Source organism: Aulostomus chinensis, chromosome 19, assembly GCF_037954235.1.
Source record: "Aulostomus chinensis isolate RoL2024-O1b breed Wild chromosome 19, RoL_Achi_v1.0, whole genome shotgun sequence".
Classification (NCBI taxonomy): Eukaryota; Metazoa; Chordata; class Actinopteri; order Syngnathiformes; family Aulostomidae; genus Aulostomus; species Aulostomus chinensis.
The window spans coordinates 9,624,027-9,650,844 of NC_141338.1; the positions used below are offsets into that span (position 1 = coordinate 9,624,027).

The 26,818-nt window shown below is 41.0% G+C and overlaps 1 protein-coding gene across 2 annotated transcripts; it reads left to right on the plus strand.

The window, feature by feature from the left end:
• The first annotated feature begins 304 nt into the window (after positions 1-304).
• On the plus strand, positions 305-25,109 carry ass1 (argininosuccinate synthase 1). Of its 2 annotated transcripts, XM_086187649.1 has the most exons (15): positions 313-536; positions 1,835-1,977; positions 2,758-2,826; positions 3,635-3,823; positions 5,099-5,155; positions 5,236-5,310; positions 6,051-6,121; positions 6,404-6,434; positions 11,585-11,675; positions 15,283-15,367; positions 16,407-16,471; positions 19,421-19,552; positions 21,284-21,440; positions 24,261-24,326; positions 24,719-25,109. In XM_086187649.1, the coding sequence occupies exons 2-15, from the start codon at positions 1,876-1,878 to the stop codon at positions 24,765-24,767; spliced, it is 1,239 nt and encodes a 412-aa protein (XP_086043775.1). In that variant the 5' UTR covers positions 313-536; positions 1,835-1,875; the 3' UTR covers positions 24,768-25,109. The 2 variants fall into 2 exon arrangements, with proteins under 2 accessions (XP_086043776.1, XP_086043775.1); XM_086187650.1 differs by lacking the exons at positions 24,261-24,326; positions 24,719-25,109 and adding an exon at positions 23,623-23,731 and having other exon boundaries at positions 305-536.
• The last annotated feature ends 1,709 nt before the right edge of the window (positions 25,110-26,818 follow it).

The window sequence follows — 26,818 nt, forward strand, 5'->3', positions numbered from 1 at the left end:
GAAGAAGAGTCACTGAATCTGAGTTATGAAATGCAATTCATTCTGAGCTCCAGGCTAGAGAACCGTAATTATGAGATCCAAACTCATAACGTTTAGGAATGAAAAGACATAATTTAGTTGGGGGGGGGGGGTGAATTTGAAAATGTCTCATAATTATGACTCATAACATATAGCTCTGATTTACCATTTGGAATATTTTTTTTTTATTATCAAGCCTAAATTTCTTATCCTTCATGTTTGTTTCTTTGTTTCCTGTAGAACTGTTATCGGCGTGTTGTTGTATGAAAAAAAAAATCCGGCAGGACTTCAGGTTTAATCAAGTGTCATGCAATACTGAAGCGATACATGTGGTGATGCAACCGGGAGCTCCTGCTTGCATTCACAGCGATGGACTCGTTGTGGATGACGTAATAAGGGATGGACCAGTAAGACTGGAAGCTACTGACCACGCCACCCCTTCTCCTCCCTTGACGGGGCACAACTGTCGTCCCCGGGCCCCAGCAGCATCCATTCATTTGCACACAACTCACTCTTTCGTAAGTATAGCCGTAATCTCGTGTTTCTGAACTTCCAAGGTGCTTCATACCGCTCTTGTTTATACCGCGACTTGTTTTCACGTCTCCCAGAGGGGGGCATCTATCTGGCCGCCGCTGGCACCTAGCGTTTACGGTACAGTGTGTCGCCGTGGCAAGAAATGAAACGTTACCGTGAGAACAAAACAAAACAAGTTTTGTGTGTTTCTCTGCTTTGTGCCGTGTTAATCAGCCGAGCGTGTACGGTATTGTCTGGCTAGCTTGACCACCTGTGGGGTGCCTCTCCGCGGCGTCGGTGGACGGGTGACCGTTGATAAACGCCTTGAATTTAAGTCATACAACCGTGTGCGCGTGCTGAGCCTCGTGTGAGCGCGAGGAGAGTACGTACTGACGCCCCCTCTTTCGGTGGTTAGGACGTGGGAACCACGGGATAACAACTCCTTGCTTACGGGTTACGGCGTGCCCCAGTGTCTCCTTAGCAAGGGTTCCCATGGAAAGCAACAGGAAATTGAATGTAGTGCTTAAAGCAAAGTTAAGGAGAAACACTAAAGCCTAATTGGACATAGCCCACCGAAAAAGCACGAATGGGTATATTTTTATTTATTTATTTGAATAAAAACTCTTTTTTTATCTGACTGGTTGAGTTTATTGTGCACCCACGTAGGAGGTCTAATAAATTTTTCCACAGTAATAAACAAAAGTTAAGCTGCGTGTCTGATTATTTACATGAACCGTCTAATTACAATACAATTATAGTAGCCTGCATTCTCCAGGCTGGAATATCTGCTGAACCACATGTTTAGAATGCTATTTTTAGTACATATTTGGCTTTTAGAAAGTAATGCACCTTCTGTGATTTCTGACATTGCAGTTCCCCTAAAAAAAGAGTTTATGGATTTGTTTCGGTGTCAGGCATTGCAGGCTGTGTTTGTGCATATTAGTCAGGGAAAAAAACAGCCTCTATCCGTTTCATTTCCTGTAGCTTTTTTGTGAACCCCTTCAACTGCAGTTCAACCTGCACCTCTGATCTTACTTCAGGACATAAGCTTTTACCCAAATTGGATTTATTCTTGATACAAAAAAAACCCCTCAATAACCTCACTCATACAATGTACAAAATCATGTCCCACTTCAACAGTCTGCTGCCTTCTTGATGAGAGCTCCCTCACACCTCGTAGATTTGTTATTAAAGCAAGATTTTTTTTTTATCCCAAGTACTCTTTGGTTATATATTGACATTTCCTACCCAGCTTGACTGTGTGTGACTGCTAATGTAGTTTAATGTCTTTTCTCTGCTGCAGCTCCACAGCTTCTCCACCTGTTGGACGGTTCAGCCTTCGTCATGTCTCAAGGGACAGTGGTTTTGGCCTACAGCGGTGGACTGGACACGTCGTGTATTCTTGTCTGGCTGAAGGAACAGGGCTACGATGTCATCACATACTTGGTAAGGTTAATGGACTAATGTGTATGTGTGTGTGTGTGTGTGTGCAACAGGTGTGTGTGTTTGTGTTACAAACCAGCTGCTTTTTTATGTCACTAATTTGTAGTCTGACCATTAACTGTTGTCAGACAGCCGATGCAGTGTGTCCATGCATAAGATTTGCTGGAGCTACGACAGTTGTTAACCTCAGACAGAGGATTTAGCTTCATAATGGCACTGCAAGTCAAGCTGGATTTTCGTTTTGCTCCGGGGCAGTTCCGAACTGCATAGCAGGCAGATTTCTTTTCCCTGTTGTTGTTTAACTATTCATTCAGCAGCTATGTGGGTTTGGAATGGGGTTGGGTGTACAATTAACGACTGTGCCAAGCAAGGTGTTGCTCTAAATCTCCTTTCTATTTTTACCTAATTGCAACCCAAAAACTTAGTGACAGTCTGTCAAAAGTGCAATTATGAAACGGTCTGTCAGATGGATACTTATACATAAATAACCTCTCCATGATTGATAAACATTGAATCACACATGCAGGAGGTGGTGTACTGTTCGTGTGGATTTTTTGTTCAATGTATTTCCATAAAAAAAGACATTGTTGAGTAAAAATAGGATCAAAGGCGTCAATTGTTTGTTTTAGGATGACCATAATGTTATCAGATCGTCAACTTTTAGAGATGTCGGTGGTAGATTTCAGTTGTTTCTATCAAACTGGTTTGATGCCACCAAAGATGTACAAAAATCAGTGTATATTTGCAGCAGAATTATATGCAATTCCATTCATGTTTCAACAGGCCAATATTGGGCAAGATGAAGATTTTGAAGCTGCTCAGAAAAAGGCAGAACAACTTGGCGCAAAAAAGGTGAGAGAAAATGGCACATGGGATGACTGTGCCTCCGTGGACAGCAGCATATATTCTAAAAAAGACAGTTTTGATCTAAGTGTTTACCTGAGTTTCTGATAGTTTTATTTGTACTCCTGTTTACATGCTACAGAGCAAAGTTCAACTAAGGACTGAAGACTCCCGCCCACATTACATCCCTATGTTCTACATCAGTTTGTTTGTGGTTTTTGACTATAGTTCCGTCACACTTCTTATAGATAGATAGATAGATAGATAGATACAGATATGATATATATCCCTTGCCTGGTTCACAAGGCAAAAAAATACACCTAGAGTTGAGTGTGTATTTTACTGGAAGCTGGACCATCACAAAGCAGCAACAACCGTATGTGTTGCAAAAATGCTATGAAAACTCTGGCGGGAATTTACAGTGTGTGATGTCATTCAGGTTAAAGTGTTACAAAGATGCTGCTTAGATGGCGGTGTCTTATTCAGAGTATTATCTTAATCATGTTAGCATTGGAATATTGCCATCAATGTAATGTAGCCAGTGTAACAGACCAAAGAGCATTTGTCTATTCTTTGCCCTCTGGCTTTGATTTCTCAGCAGCTCATTTTTGTGTTATATTTTTGAGACTTCCCCCTTTCCTATGCACCGACGTCATTTTTAGATAGTATCAGTTTAAAGTCTCTTCAAGTATTAGTGTGGTGTACTGTAATGAAAGGACCTTCATTCTGTTTCTTCGCATTGTATATAATTAGGGTAATGTTTCACGAGACTTTCCAAAAACCTCTATCCTGTGTCCTGATCTCTGTTCTTGTGCAGGTTTTCATTGAAGACCTGCGCAGTGAGTTTGTGGAGGACTTCATCTGGCCTGCCATTCAGGCCAATGCCGTCTATGAGGACCGATACCTGCTGGGCACTGCAGTCGCTCGGCCCTGCATTGCCCGCCGTCAGGTTGAGATTGCACGCAGGGAGGGTGCCCAGTATTTGTCCCATGGTGCCACAGGAAAGGTAAATGAGACACTGGATAGCTCCAGCCTGATGATGTAAGAGGAACATGCCAACTCTTTGGGAAATACAATATGACAGACTTCCGCATGCATAACAGAGCTCCAGACCCCTGCTGGACAGCTGACTGCTAGTTAGCTTTGCTCAAATGAATGCTAGCAGAAGGGCAGTGCTTAACATTTGCTGCTAGTGAACAGTTTTAATCAGCGATAAATATTTTGTGCTTTGTGCACAAATGTGCGCTGTCTCCTCAATATGCAGATGCATTAATCATATATGTGGGGATCGTTGCCCACCTGAAAGCATGCAGACCATCAAAGCTCTCGAGTGAAGCAGATGTGACCTTGACAAAAATAATCTTTCACATTGCAATGTTTCAGTCATGATCTGTTGCATGTTTGTGTTGGTGCTTCCAAGTGTGTAACAAGCAGACTTTAGGTTTGGTTTTTATTGGTCTTTGATGCGTATGTTCTATGCTGCAGCATAGAAAAGTACGTGCTGACAACTCGCCTGACCAAACTTCTTTTTCAAGTAACCCAGTCAATAAGCAAGGGCCCTTAGTCTTTCACTCTGCTTGTTGAATTATATTTATGGTTTTGATTTTTCCCAGACCATGCTTATTTTTACCTAATTCAAAAGTACTATGCTCAGTTCATGTGTTAGTATGTCATGATAAATTTCCAAACAGCTGTACCTTTCTAGATAAATGACTGTTCAGATGAAAAGAAGTGAAAACACAAGTTGTAACTCAATTTAACCTTTTATCCAGGCAATAAATCATTTGTTTTAAAAAATTCTTTCAATATGCAGTTAGTCTTAAGTTTTGTTTTCTTGTAACATTGTAGCTTAAAATTTTTTGAAGAGAAACCCTGTAGTTGCCAAAGCAGTGACCACATTTAGCCTGAAGATGGCGACAGACACCACATCATACAGTTAAAATACAGAAGTTAAATAGTGCTATTTTCTGTTTTCAGCTCCCTGAACACGATGGAGATTTTTCAATTTTGTTGAAGTTATGAAATTATTTTCACACTGATAATGAAGAAAGATGCAAGACACCAAACAAGGAAGATAAACATAGACACAACCCACATGTGACCGGTACACACACACAAACTGTTGGTACTGGTCACATGTGTGGTGCATGTCAATGTTTATCTTCCTTGTACAGTGTCTTCCATCTTTCTTCATTATCAGTGTGAAAATAATTTCATAACTTCAACAAAACTGGAAAAATCTTTATCATGTTCAGACTATTGTCTGTTCTGTGTTTTTCAGGGCAATGACCAGATACGATTCGAGCTCACATACTATGGTCTCTACCCTGGGGTTAAGGTGAGTTTGTGGTTTCTCTATAATTATCTATTATGCTGCTGTTTGTTGAGGACAACACTCTCTCTGTTGGTGCTGCTCAGATTATTGCTCCCTGGAGGATCCCTGAGTTCTACAACCGCTTCAAAGGGAGAATAGACCTGATGGAATATGCGCAGGTATCCATGCAATTGCCATAAAATTCTGCTTTTGTGATATTTATATTGTTTTCATTACCAATTCGATACTTGTTGTCAAAAAAAAAAAAAGACAAATGAATGCACATCAAGTTTTTCTTACCAACAGCACAAAGGTTTTTTTTCCTTTTACTTAACAGTTGTACAGAGAATAGTCCCTAATTAACCTGATACTTCAGTTTTCCCTGGCTGGTTTCTCACCATTCAGTAAAGCACTCTGTCATACACTAAGTCCTTAATATAAAAGTAAAGAACACAATATAATATAATTTTAAATCCCAGATCCTCAGAGTCATTTCCATGGCCACAGACACACACACGCATATACAAGCAATAATGCCTCATGGCCCCCCCAACAGCAGTGTTCTTGAGCAGTTTTTCCCACTAGAGGGTGCTCATGATATTTTGTCAACAACTGGCTGACACTTGGAGGGCCCGTGTAGTAAAACAATTTTCAAACTGAATTGCTGATTTATCATTTGAACACGCCACAAATTGCTTTCTTTGTTGGTTGTTTTTCTTCTCTCTCATTGTGGAACCTCAAAACACTGTAGAGACCGATGTATTATGGTTACACAGCATGTCATAAACCAGCTTCTGTGTGGAGGTAGTTTATGTGGCTCCATGCTTTCAGAACTTCACCATCGATGAGTATAGCTCTGATTTCAAGGCTTTCCAAACACTATGTATCATAACTACCGCAATCTCTGACAAAACTGCAGAAAAATGGTATCCCTGTACCAGTGACTCCGAAGGCACCCTGGAGCATGGACGCCAACCTCATGCATATAAGGTAGACTGGTCTGACACCACTTTTTCAGTATAAACTTTTTAAATTTTCTCTGTGTGGGATCAATAAAGTATTCTTATTCTTAGGACATTAATCTCATCATAATCAGTCCATGCATCTTCGCTTGATTTTAACTGTTTTTGTGACATGTTGTCAGGTGTCGCAGGTGCTTTGAAAGGGCCAAATATAAAATTAATTGTTCTGTTTTTTCATGTCTTACATTGTATGTATATTCATGTTTTTAAACCAGGGTGTAAGATACTTCTCCATTGTGTTTCTTAATAGTTATGAGTCTGGCATCCTGGAGGACCCCAAGGTGAGACCAGTCACTTATAAACATTATTTAAGAGTTGTTTTTAAATATTAAGAAGGTTTTTTTTTTTTAAATAAAATGGAAGAGCTTTTCAATGATATGTTCACTGACAACTGCAAGTGATAACAGGAACTTGTGAAATCGTGTTTTTACTGGTGTGAACAAATAAACCAGAGGAGGTATAGATAAGGAGAGATTCTCCAGAAACATGTAGACAGTTTTTATCATGTTCATATGATCAAATATTCTTAAAACTGGTTTAAAAATGTGTATACTTTACGTACTGCATACAGTAAATGATCTCCTTTTCCTCACAGCCTACGTTACTTGTTTTTTCACACAGTTGAAGTAAATTATTTGCTTGAAGCGACCATAAAAATAACATGACAGCAAGCTTGCTGTCCCTTCTGCTGACCCGCACCAGTGCCACCGGAGACAAACACAACTCCCTCTCCCACAGTGCCACTGGTGAAACACAGTTTGATTTCTGTTGTGGCCACAGGTCAAAGCAGTACATACAGGTTGCCCTCAATGACCCCCAAACTCCCATCTCGTGGTCGCTATGTCTGTGTCTCTGTCTCTCCTCACCCCGGGTCCTCGCCAGGCCCTGGGAAGAGCCTGGGACACACAGACACTGACTTGTCGTCAGCAACGCTTCGACTAATTCCCGATTTCATGGGAGCCGGGGAGGGGGAAGGGTTAGGGCATTGCGCCCAGCTGGGGCCTCCTGAGTTCCAGCCCCAACTCCTCGGGACCTCATTGTTCCACTGGTTACGCCGCCGCGGGCTGCAACGTGGGAGGGGAGCCATTTCATCGTGACACCGTGACACCAAAATGTCACCAGTAACAGTAAAGTACAAAGACAGCGCACCAGACAGATGAGTCCCCAATGGATTGGGTGTCATAGGGAGATGAGGAGTCCCACACTGCTGGAGTGAAGATGCAGGGGCAGGGCCACTGTAACTCAGACCTCTATCTCTCTCCCTCGCTTTCCTTGTCCCTTTCCCACCCTTCCAATGCCTTTTTAGTGGTCAGACTGTTGAGACGTGTTTTGAAAAGAACCAGAGACAAACCAGCTAAATAGCATAGCAATATATGATGACAGTATTCATTCAGGGGGTTTGTGTTGGACCATTTACTCCAATATTGAATCGATTAATGGCATTAAATACAATGAAATATTTATGGTGGAGGGGTCCAGAGTGGTAAAAGGATTAGAATACATTACCCAGGACAACTGGATGTTCTCCAAGTATGTTTGGTAAGCGGGGTCAGTGTATGTATCACAGCAGTAAAATATGATGTCTAATTTCTTGATTCATTTACTTCCCACTAAAATAGATGTGAATATGAAGTAAAGTGATGTAACTTTCTCACCCAAATCTTCCAACCAACATGACATCTTCTGATCGACTTAGAAGGTCATCTGAAAGAGGTCACCTTATTCCAAGTATCTCTGCGCTGTAACAGCCTCGCTCTCCTCCAGTTACCGCCCTAAAGGCTGAAGGCAGACTACCCCATCTCCCCCCACCTGTGACACAATGGCCCCCCTTTGCTCAACACAGTCAGATTAGGAAATGGTCAAATGGTTGATCGTATGTTCATCTGTAGATAAGAGTTTGTAGAGTTCAGGTTACTCTGTTATTAACATTGTATCCTTCCTGATAACCTGGAACCAGCTCACCTGTAGCACAATGGCCTGTTATTTTACGTCTCCACCCCATCTGGCAGCTTTAACGTGCATGGAGACATGTGCCCAGGGCAACTGCAGCAACATGTTAATACATTCAGACTCGTATTTCTTCAAGGAGCTTTTTGTGCTATTTGACTATAGCGTTTTGCAGGGATAGGTGGGCATCACCATTCCCTATGCCAAAAGCGAATGGGATCTTTTTAAATTGGATTTTGGATTATTGGCAAAGATAACCTCTGTTATTGTTGAAACAAGATCATCTGCACTAAAGAACATCACTTTTATGGTTTTTGAAGCATAAGTACAACCATTAAGAGAAAAAAATTTTATGATGTTCAAACTTCACAACAGGAGCTTGACCTCAGCACCACCACAACTAGTTTCATACTTTTCAGTTGCCTGTGTAATGTCATTTAATGCCCCTCACAACCTCAGTGGTCTCATCTAGCCACTTGGTAGCAACTGCTGCATTTAAGACATGTAAAAGCTACAAAATTAACAAGTGCACTGACTTATTTATGCTATAGAACAAACAGTTAAGATATGAAAAGCTTGTGTGAACCACAGACCTTATTTCAGACATTTGACCATTAAAGAACCCATCAGCTTTGAGAGGAGGGAGTCACAGTTAACAATGTTAATTTATTTCCAAATTTTAAGACCTATTTGTATGCCGCCGTATATGGAACTATCATCTACATTCAATTTTCAAAATGCCAAGTGTTGGTTGTTTCCCTATGCCCTACCTATTCACACATGAGCAGTCAGAGCCCAGCCTCAGGCAGCCTGACACTCGTCCTGAGTCATTAAAACAGTCTTAATTATAGCCTCTGTCAGTGAGCTTCCCCTGGCCCACTTTGTTCTTTGATCAGTGAGTCGATGGGCCACTGCTTGTGTTGACCACCAAGCCCTTGTTCACCTAGAGGAAATGAAAACGTGTTTTTCCGCTGGTCTTGAAAGATGGATGGATAGAGGAATGGCTGCAGGGGAAGGAAGTGAGCTTGTAGGTGTATGTATACACGTGAATGTGTGCTTTGAAGCAAAGAGGTCAGTGTTCGTCATGTTCCTGTGCTTCAGTTAGGTGCGTTTGGTCTGATCCATACCTGAATCCATCCGAGCAACACTGCAGGTATGCCTGCATGTGCATTTTTGTTTTCTACAGAGAGCTGAACATAAACAGAATGTCCTGGGTGTTAATATAAATATCTTTCCATTATGTCACTGTATATTTTATTCTTGTCTCAATTTGCCGCGTTTGCATTTTAAAGAGAGGGACAGACCTGAAACGTGGTGATTTAAGCGTCATTTCCGACCCATTGCGCCAAACATGTTTTTACCGTCTTTTTCTCTTCTACCTCCCTCTCAACTCTCCTTTCTCCTGCCTCTCTCCCCCCCTGCCACCTCTGCCTTTTTTTTGCCCTGTTGGCTTCGATTGAAAACCAATGAGGCAACTAATATGTGGAAAGATAGAAATTTACTTGCTTTAAGTTCATGCATCAGCCTTCTTCTTTGCTGTATGGGCCACGTTTAGCACAACAATATGGCAGAAGCAAAGACTGTCAAAGGAGTTGCTCTGTGCTACATGATGGTGCGCTTCACGCCCCATTTCCCACCAATACCCCCCCCCCCCCCCCCCCGCTTCTCTATCTCTACCTTTTCCTCTCCCAAGGCCATGGCTTTGGGGCAGGTCCACCTGCAGGGGGTTTGAATTGAAATGCATTGATCTTTCACACACTGGAAACAAGCCTATTCCCTCACTTTTCCTTTTTTTTCTTTGTATCATAGGAGCTCTTAAGTTTGGACTCTCTTGTTGTGTATGAGTTGTCGAAGCCAGAGATTTTTGTAGTCAAATTTATTTTTAATCAATCAGGGAATCAATGGAAATCTGTCTCAGACGAGACCTCGGGCTATGCTCACTTTTTGTTGTTGTTTTTTTGTAAAAGGTAAGAGAAATTCACATACATGATCAAAAAGATAATTAAAAACCTAGTATAATAATTGGAATTAATCTCAGACGGGATGGAAAATCTATACTTATTTCTGAATCGCTTTAAATAGACAAAAAAGTATCAGTTAAGTAGGTTGCAGCATATTTAAAGGATTAACTTTAGATGTACTGCTAATTAATTAATTGATGTTTTTTGTTGTTGTTTTTAAAAAGAAGATATTATCCCTGTTGAATTTTTTGATAGAATTCTTAACATGAGAGTAGTTGAAACTGTTAACATGTCCTGCATTCAACAAACACGGTCTCTTCTAATAACCCCATAGGCTTTTCTGTATTTTTTCTGGGTTGAAAATGGCTTTAGTTGGTTTACATCTTGGATCACACACCACCGAAAACAAATGTCTCATTTTTCAGTATTTAAAATTCAGTCCATTTTTCTCCCCCTTAAGGAATATGCATCAAAAGGCTTTTTAGGGTAGTCATTTCGCCCCTCTCCTGTTCGCTCTCATTTGGCATCTTTCAGGGCGCTGAGGCAGAAAATAAAGGAGAGGGACATGGCGCCTTCTCGGTCAATTTTGGTGTTTAGTTAAAAGGAAGGAAAGTGATTGCGCTGCTCGTTTTCTCCTCACTGACAGGCAGCAAGCGGATGCCGATTAGTTATTGTATGATGATTTAGTGTCTGGTAAAGCTTTCCATTTAAATGCACCCAGTAGTTATTTTGCATAGTCCCCCCTGCAATTTGCCTCAGCTCAGGAGACATTGGCCATCGTCTAGTCCTAATGCTGTGTAATTGTTGGAGGGACACATCGCTGGGCGGACACGTCGGACCGCCACACTCTTTTAAGTCCCAACCATGACTTACTGAAATCATTCCCACCAAACTGAAAAGACAGATGTCTGTCACCCAGGACAACTTTAGTGGATTTAGAGTGTGTGGTACCCATTTAGCAAAATTCTTCATTTGTAAATAAAAGGAGGAAATGTCAGTTAGAAATCAGCAGCAACTGCAGACACATGATCGAATCAGCAGATCAGAGATTTGTACAGACAGGCAGAGTGATATCAGGGACTTATTGTTGCTCAAATAGGTTCTGTCATAGTATCAGGTGTGTGTTGACTTGTCAAGTTTTCACTATTTCTGCGGATGTGAGTCATTTCTCGCTTTTGCCCTTTTCCACTCTCCTTCTCACTGCGTCTCTCTTCTCCCCGCCTCCCCCTGTGGTGAAGGGCCATGCAGGGAAAATGAAACCAAATAGAGGAGAAAAATGGAACATTGATTTTTTTTTTTTTTTGTCTTCACCCAGCTCCTGATAGCTTTTTCAGGTTTCTTCTTTTCACGCATCATCTTCTCTTTTCTAATACCTGCCATGCCTCAGGTTGTCTGTTATCACTTTGCACAAAGGTCTTCACTTACTCTTGTGAGCCAATGTCTCAGAAGGTCCCCATTATTTTTCATTGGCAATAAAGGGTGTGAAATTGAGGTACCTAGTATGTTTTTGTTTTGTCTTCCAGAGCCATGCTCCAGCTGACCTGTACCTGATGACCACCAACCCAGTAGATGCTCCTGCAAGTCCCGATGTACTGGTGATAGAGTTCAGGAAAGGTTTGTGTGTGTTAACTGTTGAGACATTAGTCATTCGAGTCAGCAGTTGTTGCTAAAAAAAATTGGTTTTGAAATACCTGCTTATTCCTCAAGCAGAATGAATAAATAGTTTTCATCTTGTTCAGCCAAATTGAAATCTTAATTTTGATTAATTAAAAGAAATTATGTATATATGATTTATACAGGACAAATAAAATTCAATACACCTATTTTATTTCTTCCCTTTTTCAGAACATCATGTCAAAATGAGCTGGACTGAAGTATTTATCTGGTGAAATTTGCGAATCGAGCAACAATTAATCATTTGATCAGTTCATTGTCAACTTTTTTTTTTATCATTGATTTAATCTTCTCAGTCTCATTTTAAGGAAAAAGGTCAAATGTTTGCTGGGTCCAGACTCTGAAGCAAAAGGATTTTTGTTGTGGTAACCAAAAAAAAAATCTCCCCTGGGATCATAAGTGAATATATGTTCTGAACCTCTGAAAGGAACTGGAAGGTTTGATGTCCAGCCAATTTTCAGAATTCCAGCAGTCTTGTTATATAACAGTGGCCGTTATCACCGCAGGGCTACAGCTCTGACGCTGACCCATCGGCACTTTATCACCATTCCCGACCACCCAGATTTATCCTCAACCTGCCATGTTTGCCCCTTGGGCAAACACACGGGCCGGAAGCATTAAGTCCAGCTTATACACAGAGCCCTGAGGGGCCAGAGAAATGCTCATTAGATATATTGCCACAAGGGTTAGACTGAATAGTAGAAAGTGTCACATGTTTGTGCAAAGAGAAAATGGCAAGCAACATCCATGCCTGGGGCAAATGGCACAGATGTCCCTTCATCCCTGGTTACTAGAAGAGTCTGAAGAGCACCAACATCAATGGCTGAGAGACACTAGCTCCTCTTATCACATGGGCCTGACAGACAGCTTTATGAGCTTTAAAAGTAATTGAAGGGAAGTTCAGAAGGATGGTGCTGGGTTTGGTTGAAGTGTTTACAGTAAAGCTAGCAAAAATATTTCTTAAATTTGTATGAATATACCAATAGTCAACATATATCTCACTAAATTAGTGTCCAGATCTCACTTTACCAGTTTCCTGAAGCAACAACTATAAATCAAGTCAGGCTGATGTCAGTTCAGCTGGAGATGAGCTTTGTAAAACAGTGATGGAGTAGTAAAGCCTCGACTGGTTTCCCGGGTTCTTAGCCTGCCGGCCTGCACTGCATTTTCACACATATTCTGTGTGCCTTTATTGAGCACCCTATGACAAAAGCTGTTTTAGTTGTCCACACAAAGGCCCGAGCCTACTCCTCCCTCTGAGCACAAGATCAGCACAAGAATGTTTCATTTCATTCCCCCTCCCACCTTTTCATCCCTGCCTTTCTCACCAAAGTTTTCTCACTGATTAAAAAAGAATATTTAACGACAGGAACCTTTTCCCCCGTCAAACACTCCATTTGCCATTCCTCTCCCTTTTTGAAGCAAAAAAAAAAATCATCCCTCCCTCCTTTCAAGCTAAAGAAATGGAGAGGAAAAAGAGACAGAGAGGAAAAATGTAAAGCAGTAATTTTTCCTACAACTGTGTCTGCACTGCCATTGTCTGCACTGTTAGGCAGAGAAAAACTGAAGAAAAGGATCACGGGGAGAAAAAGACCCTTCAGTGAATGATAGAACCCGCATGATGGAGAGAGCGAGAAAAAGAGAGCACAGTGACGAAAAGGCCAGCCCCTACACTCCCACGTTCAGACTCGCACTTAATTTATTTGAACTTTTAATCTAATTATTAGGTATCTGGGAGGGGCGCCGTTTTAATAATACAGCATCCATACCCTCTCCTGCACTTTGAGGTGCTTTTTCTCCTTCCATGGGAGCCACCAAGATTCCCGAGATATGAGAAAAGCCCATCAACAAAAGCCCTCGTCCCAAAAAAATTGTCGAGTCCTTCATGTGTCACTCCCATCAGGGCTTTGTAATCGCTGGATGGAGAGTATCAGCGGATTTTCTTTCTTTTTCCTTTTTACCCTCATGGTTGTGGAGTTCTCAGACTGTTTTACTCCCTTCTCAACTCAAGGAAACACACACTCCTTTTCACCCATGTCTCCGTTTGTTTCCTCCTTCCACCTTTGGCCCATGTCGCTCATTGAAGACCATGAATAAGCAGGTCCTCGACAGTGATTGATGTGTACTTGGTTTAAGTGACTAAGTAGAGGAAGTGTGTGTGAACTGAATGTGGGTGTCTCTTCAAGGAAGAAAAAAAAACCCCTCTTTGTGTGTGTTTGTATGTTAGACACATGACGGTAGGAAGATCGGTGATGAATCTGCAAGTGGTTTTGTCTCCTGCACATGCGCATGAACACACAAACACTCAGTGGTGCAAAAAAAATCTCAGCTCTAAAGCGAGTACGGGTAACAAAGCTGTGTGTGTAATTGAATTAGGTAAAGGCCTGCCCACGATTTCACAGCTTTCAAATGAGCAGGGCCTTTGAATTTATTAGCCTTTCTCACTGCCTCCTTTTGTGAGGGTTTTCACTTTTAGCTGACGATTATTGATTCCAGTGACTAAGATAATGAGTACTTGTCAGAGGATTTTATCAACTCAGCTGCTTTTCCAGAATTTAGTCAGTCAAATTAAAAAAAATACAAACAAAAAATCCCCAATCTACTGATTAGCAGCTTTATTAAAGTTCATTTTCTTAGTGAGTTTTTACTCCACGGGCTGTTTGATGTCTGCTCCTCACTTGTGGTTTTGCCCCACTTTTGTAAGACCAGTCTGACATGTTGTTGTTTTGACTGTTATTATTTTTATCCTGAGGCAAATTGTGGTTGTCATTCATTCATGTGAAAGGAAGAATTAAAATTCATGCAGGTTCTTGTATTCAATGAACCATATTAATGCTCTTTATACTTAGTTTGTGATATCAAAAACACTTGATGTAATTATAATGGCAAAAACAAACAAAATTAGAAACCAGAAAACTAAATTATGTTGCTGTTTCCCATAACAGAAGCACTGGCCAAATGTGTTCGATTAATTTTGTCCTTTCATCAACTTTCTTGTCTGTGTCCATGCTGGGTATCTAGTTCTCATGTAGCCTGCGTTCTTCATAAACATTCAGTGCTTCAGAAACACTCAAATGCTCTGCTCTGTTGAGTTACTTAACATATCAATACCGTAATTTGACTTTTATTAATATGTTGCTTTTCAGTTGATGCAAATTTGCTTTGAATAAATCTGATTTCAGCAGGATTTGTGCTTTAGTTGAAAATCGGTAATGCCAGGTCTTCATTCAGAATGATAAATGAAGCCAGCGAGTTTTAGAAAAATCATCTTAATTGCATCAGGAAGAATGCGAATGAACCCTGACAGACTTTGAGGAGAAGATTGTCCTCAGAATCTGAAACACAACGTTCCTATTAATCACCAAAGAACCTCAAAACAGTTTCACACGAAGTGCAGTTTTTTTAACCTAAAAAAAAGCACTGAATATGATGACATTTGTTTTTGGTTTGGTATGCCGACTACACGTTCTTTATGTCAGATAAATCAACAATTGAATAATTCTTTCCCAGGTCATTGTCAGTTAAGAAATCAACATTTCCCCTCTAGGAGTACCTGTCAAGGTGGTCGATACTGAGAAAGGCATATCAAAGGACACGGCACTGGATATCTTGTCATATCTCAATGAGATTGGGTAAGAAAAGACACTACTTGGATGATGATGTTAATAAAAATGTAGTTGCGCTGATACAAAAGATTCTGAAGCAAAGATGTATGTCCGAGTTGAGGAAGTCTTTCAGTAACAATAATGTGCAAGTACTGGCTGAGAAGTTCACCTCCTCTGGGAGGATGTGTGTCTGTCCCTGCTGTCCTGGGATCAAGTCCCATCACTTTCCCCTCCTCTGTCTTCCAACAGACAGAATGAATAAAAGTTGTAAAGGGTAGTCAACTGATGCCAAAGAAAATGTTCGCAGCTGTTTTTTTCCTCTGCTCAATAGACCTCATTTTGTTACAGGAAAATTGTGAACGTTTTCATTGAGCTCGACCTGTTTACTTATCTGACTGTTGTGGTGGTAGCTGTGATTTTAACAGATTTTACAAAAAACGTAACTTTGTAAGCAAAGACTCTCACATTTGCACCATGTCCACAAAGTTCTGAGAGTAGCCCTCAAGTTCCTCATAGACTTAATGTCAAGTGAAATCAGGATTTTCTGGAGGAGAAACTACACAAAAAAAATTTTTTTTGCTGTAACATCGTTTCCCACTTTTTTGATATTACGACCAAATCTAGATCATTGTGTTCACCAGAGTGTTCTGTCTTTCACATTATACAATTTTTAAGCGATAGCAGTTACCAGAGTTGAGCAGTTGTCTCATTCAGTATCAGCTGTGCAGTTAGCAACACCATGGCAACTTCAAACTGCAGTTGAAACCTCCTGGCAGATTAAGATCAGCTGATGGACTGCTTCTCTGATGTCTGCGGTATTAACTAAACAGTTGACCGTTTGACACATTTATGTCTACTACCTAACTTCTGTTCTCCGTCATGTTAACAGAATAACAGTTTGCTTATAGATATGGCAATGTTGTATTCATAAAAATACAGAAGTACAGGGACTCGGTTTCATTCATTTCTCAGGAACTTTATGCAGAGCTTGGTGGAGGTCTGTGCAAGGAGTCCACTTCTTGGTCAAGGTTAATTAACTGAATTGTAACTGTCTCTGTTCTCTCAGAGGAAAGCATGGAGTGGGTCGCATCGATATTGTGGAGAACCGCTTCATTGGCATGAAATCTCGGGGTAAGCAATTCAAAATATCAGTTCTGTTTATCTGTCTTGTTTATGACATTTCCTCTAATTCTTGCCACATTGGTCTGACATTCTCCATTGCACATATACAAAATTAAATCCGGTAAGATGGACTTGTTTGCACTTAAATATGTCTCAGTATTTTAATTTTCTTCCACTCAGAAGCTTTCCTTTCACTATCAAGAGCGTTTATGCAATTTGCAGTTATTTTACATGAGTGCTTTAAGTGTCACTCTTGCTACTCGTCTTCCATAAAAGTGGGCTGAATATCAAACACATTCTCCTAAAAAGAAATGCATTCCTATGGTTCACCTGGATTCATGTTGCTTCTATTCACATGTGCATGCTCACACTTAAAGAAAACACACACGCTTCACAGGATACACATGCAGTCTGCTGAGGTCACTATCTATGGTGGAAACAAGGATCTTTTTGTTCAGTCTCTGCATGCGTTGATGTTGCAAATATATAATGGCGGTGAGCTGTCAAGGTCTAGTATGCCACACACAAGCACACAGACACACACTCCTTCCCCACAACACGATGTGCTATGATTGGGAAATTGACTGGCCGACAGACTGTGGCTGTGACACAACTTGGCAGGTAGAAATTGGAAAATGGGAAGCCCACTTTTCTCTCTACTGGCCTAAACAAAAGATCAAAGCTTTTTTTCTCCACTGAAGCAATAGGAAGAGGTGGAGCACAAGGTGTCCAAGTGGTTGAATAACTACCATCGAGTGCATGCGGTCGTCTTCTCTAGAATGGGGGATTGGAGGGGACTTATTTGTGTCAGGTCATATTTATTTTTGCGGGGTCAGGGAGGAAGAGTGGATTGAAATGGTGTTGTCACTGCGCTACAAAACATTCAACGTCTTGTTTGCCACACTAGAATTACCCACCTGTCACAGTGCTGTCAGACCTCTGACCTCTGCTCCGGTGATGGTCTTAGCTGAGGAGCGGGAAGTCCTTGTATTTTCTGAAAGATGAACAATTCATTTCTGCTCCCTGCTGCTTTTAATCTACATATGTTTGTACATGTTTAATTTTGAACTCTTTCAATTTGCTGAAATTATTTATGAAAAGGTTTTAGGAATGTACCACAAAGGGGGCAGCATGGCTCAGATGTAGAGTGGCTGTCTAGCAACCAAAGGATCGCTGGTTTGATCCTCACTTCCCCCGGTGACCATGTCCAAGTGTCCTTGAGCAAGATACTGAACCCCTAATTGCTCCTGATGGCCCTGCAACTGACTGGTGACCCGTCCAGGGTGAACCCTGGCTCTTGCCCAGTGTCCAGCCCCCCCCCCCCCCCCGACCCTTGACAGATAAGTGGCATAGAAAATGGGATGGATGGATCAAAGTGTGTTTTAAGTTGAAATATATTTCAATTCACATTGATGAAATGTCGAATCAAACATGTTCAAGATGACCTGACTAAAGTCTCACTTATCAAACCTGAAAATATTATAGCTGACATTTGTTGTGTACATTTTCTCTAAACATGCGACAGCAACATGACACAGTCTCACTGTTTACTTTTGTTTAGCTGTTAGCTTTGCTCATTGGACCTGTACATATACATGACAAAAAGACCAACATCTGCAGATACATATACAATGTAATGCAAATATTGTCGAATCATACTAACAGTTTGCCCTCAGGCTCAGAGGGGATCAGCATGGTTAGCATACCTGCCGTTAACGTAGATTAAAATCTCAGAAACTGCTGGGGGTGTTTTTTTTCCTGAAGCTTAACTAAACCGCTACTGTTGGGGCTTATCCAGATAGCTTTTCATTGTTCTCCCCTCTCAGTTAAGCTAGCTCTCTTTTGGTTCCGTTAAGCCAAGTTGAGTTGGAGGGCAATTTAACATATTTATCTGATGGAGCCAGCGGAAATGTCCCTACGTGCCCTCTGTTGCCCCGGATCACCAAAAAGCCACAAGCCGTTCCAGCTCAGGTAGAACCCTTTGAGGCTTTAGACAATTTGCAGCATCACTAAGCTCCGTTTCTGGCCGCCAGCACAAAATGAGCATTTCTCCGTTTTCAAATCTAGACTGGTGTTGCTGGAGGATTTGCACTTGTACATATTTGAGTTCCTTTGCTCACTAGATTGGAGGAGATTAAATTGCATTCATCTGTTAAATCTCACAAAATTGTTTTGCAGTCAGGAGAACAACTTACAAATAGTGAAATCTGACAGCCTGGCATCAGCAGTAGATGAGCATTACTTTGGCAGGTTGACACCACAGCTTTAATGCAAAAAAGAAGTGATCAGAATTCCCAGGTGACATGAAAAGCCATGCATTTGATTAGGAAACACCATTTCAGCACTGGTACAGCCATAAATGCCGTTGATAAAGCTCTTATTTTTGTCGTCAAATTCATCTTGGAGCATTTTCTTGCTTTCCTTTTGTTTTATTTGACATTTGAGTGACAGCTTCATTTCTCCTGTCATCTACCTCATCTTTTCTCCCCTCAGCTGTCCCTCCCTGTCCAGAGGGGGTAAATTGCAGGGTAGACAGAGCCCTGGTCCAGGCTGCAGGCTGGCAGGGGCCTCCTACCCTGTCATTTACCCAGGACAGGCTCATCCGTGTTCTGTGAGCACTGTGAAGGCCTGTCTGTCAGACCGCTGATGACTAATAGAGCTCTTCCTTCTACTTCAGATGAACAAGGCTTCCATTTTTACCTATGAATGGCCAGAGACGACGACGATGATGATGATGATGATGATGATGATGATGCTATTGGTTTAAGCAACGCAGAGGAAGATTAGGAGATATTGTTCAATAGTTGAATGTGGTTGGCAATATGAAATAGTTACAATGACATGTGTTAGCCCCACCATAAGTTAAAGGTGTTAGCACTCCCTTGCTAACCCCCTCATACTTAGTCTCTCTTGCTTAAATCATGTGTTTTTGTTGACTTTCATGTATTTATTCATCAGGTATCTATGAAACCCCTGGAGGATCAATCCTGCTGAAAGCCCATTTGGACATCGAGAACTTTACCATGGATAAAGAGGTCCGGCGGATCAAACAGGGACTCAGTATCAGGTTCTCTGAACTCATTTACAACGGTTCGTCACTTCTATAACCTATTGCTTCGCTTGTGCTTGACTCTCACAGTAATTACAATATCGACTTGTTCTACAAATTTACATGAACTCAATATTTTGGTGACCTCAATATATTGCCCATTGTGGTGATATTAGTGGTTATATTTGGGTTATAATATTATTTAAAATGTGTCCCATTCTGAGTATTAAGAATGAAAAGTTCCTCAGTCTTTGAAATAGTGTTCTTGGGTTATTGAGCTCGTATATTGTATCACTAAATCAGTGTCAAAAAATGATCTTTAAAAAAACAATAATGTTGTTAACTGCAAATTTACAATGTTTGAAATACAGCCATGACTGTCTGTGCGTGTGTGTGCGCGTGCGTGCGTGCGTGTGTGTGTGTGTGTGTGTGTTTGAGGTAGTTTTTCTTGGCTCAGGTGTCTTAATCCTCCCTTCTGCTCAGTCTCCAGTCCTCTGCTGCACCTTCATCCACATAATAGGATCAGCGCCATTAGAGACTGACGACTGGGCCACTTCAGTTATACCCTCCAGAGACAGGAGGCAAACACACACATACACAGAGGTGTTGCCTCCTGAAGCAGGGCAGAGATTAAACCCATTGTGGATTTAAATCATTAATAACTCAGCAGATAGATCACAGGCAGCTGCTAGTAATGACAGTGGGGGCTTATTTAACAATCCACCTGTCCTGCATCACTTTTCCATTAATGCTGCACTATTTATTGTTCACGGGAGAATTGGTAACAATTAGTAGTCGCACAGGTTCAGAGCAACAAGCATTTCACATGTGGGAATTGCAGCTGCATCCGTATCAGTAAAACAACCACACGTTTGTAACGTCTCAAATATCATTGTAAACTATGAACTCTTGATTTGCCACCACAGGCCATTTCCTATACATGCTAATTCAGAGGCAATAGAGCCAGGGACGACTTTGTCTTTGAACATGGACAGACGATGAGGTGGAGGTCAGGTGCTGATGAGAGGAGGTCCCCTGCTGAGCAGTGCCTGACCTCTGAACATATGTAGACACAATCCTCACCCATCTGTCTCCAAGACACCAACTGGCCAGTGGCAAATATTGAAGATCTGCTCTCCCAAACTTAAAAGGCTTCACACCTTGACATATTATGATTTTTTTTTTTAATGCAGAGGTTTGATTTTAAACATGCCTATTGTTAAAAAGTAGCCCAAATCTAGCAACTACACATAGGTGTTAGATTTATTCAAATAGCCAGTAGAGACATCTACGACACAAAGATTATTCAATAACAACAAAAGGAGCCTGGCTAGCAAATACATTTAATCTAAGAAAAGATGACATCCAGAGTGTCATGAGGATTTAGTTTTTGTTTCTATATGCTTTACGTGTGTGTGTGTGTGTGTGTGTGTGTGTGTGTGTGTGTGTGTGTGTGTGTGTGTGTGTGTGTTGAATGCTTAGTATATTTGGGATGCATAAGTGTATGTGAACACTTAGATTTATTTTCTCTGCATTTATCTCTTTGTGCCATGTTACCACCCAGGTAGCAGAAGACTTGTAATTTTGTGCTGAAAATTCAACTCGAATGATAACTTTTAATTTCAGTTCTGTCAACATCTTGTTACCTTTTACACAAGGATTAAAATCATCTTTTTTTTGTGTGTGTGTGTTTGCTTTTTTAATAAAATGGGACGGACCTTTGCTGCTGTTACTTGTTGTTCCACATAATGTGCTACTGTTTCTCACCTCAGGTTTCTGGTACAGTCCGGAGGGTGATTTTGTGCGACACTGCATTGCCAAGTCCCAGGAGAACATTGAGGGCAAAGTACAGCTGTCTGTCTTCAAGGGTCAAGTCTACATCCTGGGACGAGAGTCACCCAAGTCCCTGTACAATGAAGAGTTGGTCAGGTAAGCAGAAGGCAGAATAAAATTGAGTGCATGTGTGCCAGTAAAGCAGAAAGCATGTGCTTGTTCTTAGCCGACAGCTGTGTTTGGGCATAGTGCAGTTCCACTTGTTCTCCACTCCTCCTGTTGTTAGATCAGCTTGCCCAAGTTCTCTTTTATGACCTCCACATCAACACATTATACCAACCCTGCCACACAAAGACATCAGAGAAGTGTCGGGCTCAGTTCCTGGAGGGCACTCCCCTGACCCCCGCCACCCTGTGGCCTCTTAGCTTCGGTAACAGTGGGTTTGTTCAGGAGGCTGACCCCTGAAGCCCTGTGGGCTGGCTCAATACTGACCATAGTAAAAACCCCTCCATATGCCTCTCCATCTTCACTTCAGTCACACACACTCCAGTTGTACCCTAGAGTCAGGGAGCTAATAGCGTTTTCAGCCAGAGTAGAGAGGTGATTTCAGTGGGCTTTTAAGAGGAAAGCACCAGGGTGTCATGCTTGTTAAGCGGGTCAGACAGAAGGATACTAGGAATCATGTCTCACATAGTCAGCCATTCAGCTCCCGTCACTGGGTTGGCAAGCAAAAAGCCACAGAACACTTTAGATGATTTATATGAATTTTTTTTTTTCTGTGCAAGAGAGAGAAGGAGAGATTAGCCTGTAATCTGAACATGAAATCATTCATCCCCTTTATTGTTTTAGTCAGTTACGTTCTCTCAGATTCTGCAAACACATTTTTCAGTACAACTTTTGATTACCAGCTGTTGCAAGTTGAAGTTTTGCAGGCATGACACATCAGCGTGTGACATAGGTGTTGAGTTTCACCGTCACAAAGTCCTGGGGGCCACTGACAGATGGGCCCAGAGGTTCCCCATAGAGGAGCTCCTTCTAATCATCCCAAACAAAACCTTTACACATCTGTCACAGATGCTGTCAGGCCCAGTGATTCGCTGCTTTATACCATGCTGACAGAGAATACCTGACTGGGACTGGCCGACCATTGGGTGTATGGAATATTGATTCATCACTACTCTACTGACACGTAGCTGTCCATTCTTAGCCTGGTTGGCAGAGATCATTCTGGATATCTGAGGCCAGTACCAATATCAATACTAAGAATAATTTATGATGATAACAGAGGCTTTCCTGTTTTTTTCTGGTTGACCCACTGGGAAGGAGAACATCAAAGTGTAAAAAAAAAAAAAAAAAAAAAATCACATTCCTGTGTCTAAACTGCCCCCAAAATGAATGGGTTCCTCCTTGGCTCCATCTACACCTGTCTACCGGGGTTAGGTAAAGTTTGGAAAAATACATAATCATGCTGACAGAAAAACAAGTAGACAAACCCCAATAAAAACGTATCTCCCCTGATCTATTTGCTTTTATAAACATAAACTGGGCTGATGTGGTTCCATTAAGTATTGAAGTTTCACTGAACTCCACTGATGTGTGTATATATATATAGATATAGATATAGATATATAGATATTTAGATATTTAGATATATAGATATAGATATATATATATATATATATATAGATATAGATATATATAGATATAGATATATATAGATATAGATATATATAGATATATATGTAAAGTATAATTGGTAAAAGTATACTTGTAGCTCTCGGAAGTTTACCAAAAAAGAGCTTAAACTCTATTTGACTTTTCTGTAAGAGTTATTGTGGATAACCTTCCATTATCTGCATGTAGACGCGCATACAGTGATACACCTGGAGGCAGCGGTCTCATACATATTTGCCGTTACACGAGGACCTGCCACAATCACATACAGACCAGATTAGGCCTGAAACCCTGGCTGACATCCTGTTGGCTCTCCACAGGCAACAGTAAACGGCATCATTAACACAGTGGTAATACAGCCTGTCGCCGCACCCATCTGAGACAGAAATGTCACCCTCCTCGCCGTCCGCTGGCTCTGCACTCAATTAGACTGCAGGGTTTCTTTGAGGAATACACAACATATCACATGCTCACACACACACACACACACACACACACACACACACACACACACACGCTGCCTTATTCTTTAAAGCCACTCACTCATAATGGTGTTCAGGTGCCGTGTAGGGAGCCTTGTATTGAGAGTTGATGATTTAGTTGTCGGTCTTTCTTTTTATAGTGTTTATCCTATCATTTGTTGGCAATTTCCTCTTTTGCTAAGTGCTTTTGAAGAATGAGTGCAAGCCGTACATTGGGAGACGGGGTTGTCGAAGAGAGGAGAGGACGCAGTGAGGGAGTGTATTAAGCACTGCAGGTAGAAACTGCCATAATTACACAGCACACGGACACTCTTTGTGAGACACTTGCACACACTTAGAGGAGATGACTATACAATACACTGCTTAAAGTATAGATTTATGACTTTTTAGAGACAGTGGATAAACTGAAAAACCAGATTACAAAGTCATCTTTCCACTTAGCTCAGAGCTGATATGATGGGATTGTTTTATAATGGGTTATGTGCATCTTTTGTTTGTTTGTGTACATGAGTGCGTTTTCATTTTCTAATATTGATTCTCCGTTATTCCGTACAAGCAATGCTAAAAAGGAACGTTCAGGACAAAATCGATGGGAACATCATTTTCCAAAGAGCACTTTATCAATGATCCAGTTATCTCAGTAGTTGACGAGGCTCCCTGCTTCTTGTGTTTACTGCACTGGTGCCAAATATCAACTCTAACTTTTTCCCTCCGTTCACTGTTGTACTGTTTTCCTCCCATCTTAAATTTGAAGATTGGTCTCTGTTGACACCTTACTTTTTTTTTCTTTTTTTGTTGTTGTCTTCTCTTTTCACTCAAGCATGGATGTGCAAGGAGACTATGACCCATGTGACGCCTCTGGATTCATCAGGATCAACGCTGTCAGGTTAGCACCCATGGGAGTGTAATAAAAGAGTGCTGCAGGGATGATGTATTTGTAGAGGCCCACCTGGACATCAGCATGACCGTGGCCTCACTTGACCAAAAGCCAAAGGCATTCAGATTTAGGATTATTGCAGAAAATAAGCCCTGTGGCAAACAAAGACTTGCAAGTTTTGTTCAGTAAGACAATCATCATTTAAAACACAACCTTGATGACTTATGAACCTTGAATTTAATTATTTGTACAAATCTGATATTATGCTGTGAACTAACAACACCACAGACACAACTAACTTTGCACTTCTTCACTTTTGATTTGATGATAAATTAATTTTGTTTTAGATGATTTCAAATGCATCCTGTCTTATCCTTTCTCCTACGTGTCCTCGCCTGCAGGCTAAGGGAGTGTCTTCGTCTGCAGGGTTTCTCCAGCTCCAAGCAGTGAACGGCTGCAGCCCTGTGAACAAGCTTTGCTCCTCCCACTGATTTGTGGAATTTGTGAAATGTCTTTTTTTTTCTGTATCTCCATCATCATGAATTCTGAGGGGAAACTAGGATATTATTGATGTATGATTCATGCTTGAGGGTGACTCATCACAAATTCACTCATATAAAGTTTTATTTTTGCCATCCTCATGGAAACGTTGCATCACTGAACATCCCGCACGTCAGTGATCAGAAAATAACTTCCTTGGTATAAACAACAGCTACTATCATCTGTCTTCCTGTTATTTGTGTTCTTAATAATTATAACAGAATAACAAATAAAAGGTACATCAATGTTTTATAGATGTTGCATGTGTCATTTCTGAACACAAAAAGTGAAAATTGCTCAATTGAAAGTCAAGTTATAGTCTGCAGTATTCGACTACCTGTCTCAAATTGGAAAACACATGGGGGGAACGTGTGAAAAGTTCCGCAATGACAGCAAAATACCAAAGTTTGTGCCCGTTGTGGAATGTTTTATGGTTGTGCTTTTTATTTAATTAATTTGTCCCCTTTTTGGCCTTAGTAGGTCAGTACCCACAGACTAAATCCATGAATTCTTTGTTTTAAAATTGTGTGTGTGTGTGTGTGTGGGGGGGGGGGGGGGGGTCCTTTCTGGCTTCTTAATCCATTACAGACAAGAGTGAGCATTTGTAGCCATGCGTCTCAGCGCTTAAATATGTGATGTGTTTTGGCCGACAGCCTATTTATTAATGCCTGCCTGTTTAACTCTCTGGACCATGAAGTCACCTCCCCGTGCTGCAAGGACGCTATCATATTTACAATATGCAGATGAAGCGGCATAATGGCAGGAGTTTGGCACAAGCAACGGCCAACACGGTGGCTCGCTGATCGCTGCTGAAGCAGAAGTGATGAGGCCATTTTTGAGCTTAAATGGCACAAGTCAGATGGAAGGAAAACCAATTCTCCACATATGTATATTTCCCTGCTCTGCGTGAGGTCACCAGAGAGTAGAGCAAAGGGGAGGAAGCATTTTAAAAACAAAGACGATATTGTGTGGTTAAGTGTTGGCCTTTTTTTTTTTTTTAAACATCACAATTTATTTTGTTTTAAAGAGCCCCATTAGATGATGCCCAGGTCATAAGCAGCATTGCAAGAGAATGTATGATGTACATGGATACAAATATTAAAAAGATGAACTCTGTTACCGCAAAGTTGCGATATAGGACTTAATGTATGATATGGACAAATTGAACGGCATTCCTAAAATGTCTGAAACTATAAGCTGAGCTTGTGTGTTACGCACGTTCTCCCGTGAGACAGCAAATGGATTTAAAATACATTCCAAGTATTTTCAGACTGCAGAGACGAGGATGGAGAAACATTGAAGTCAAACCAGTTGAACTCGAACTTGGTAATCACAAACATTAACACCTGGAATACTCATAACTGTTTTACTGCAGTAAATCAAAGAAGTGTGTACTAATGGCTTCCACATGCAGGATGCTACCAGCCTAGATCCTCCGCTCAGGTAACCTGGTGTGAACAGTCATTGTCACATTTGAAATATTAGTATATGATTGAGTTTTTTAGATTAGATGTATCGATATTAAAATTCTTTTTAAAAAAAACAGGCCAAGTTGAATGCTAATTATGAGGCATGTGCCAGGAGGTAAAACCAATATTATGAAAAATCGCAGAATCCCTGAGGTCGCTGCACACCAGTAAAATAATCCAGCACTTTAACGCCCCACGCGACCATTGGCCAATGTATCATTGGCCTGGTTTGTTTTTATTCTCATTTTCTCTGCACAGATGTGGAACTGGTATCATTGGCCTCTCATCCAACTGCCTGCAGGATTATGACACGTCACAAAATGTTGAATGGTCTTTTTCATTTTAAGATCCTGACAACAGACCCTTTTTTCACCGCAGTCATTTTGATCTGTCAATGTAGGAAATAATTACTACAATTAATGACGTTAATGAAGGTCAAATTTAATGTTATAGATCTAAATTAAGGAATTTTCCTGCCATTAAGAGCTAAAA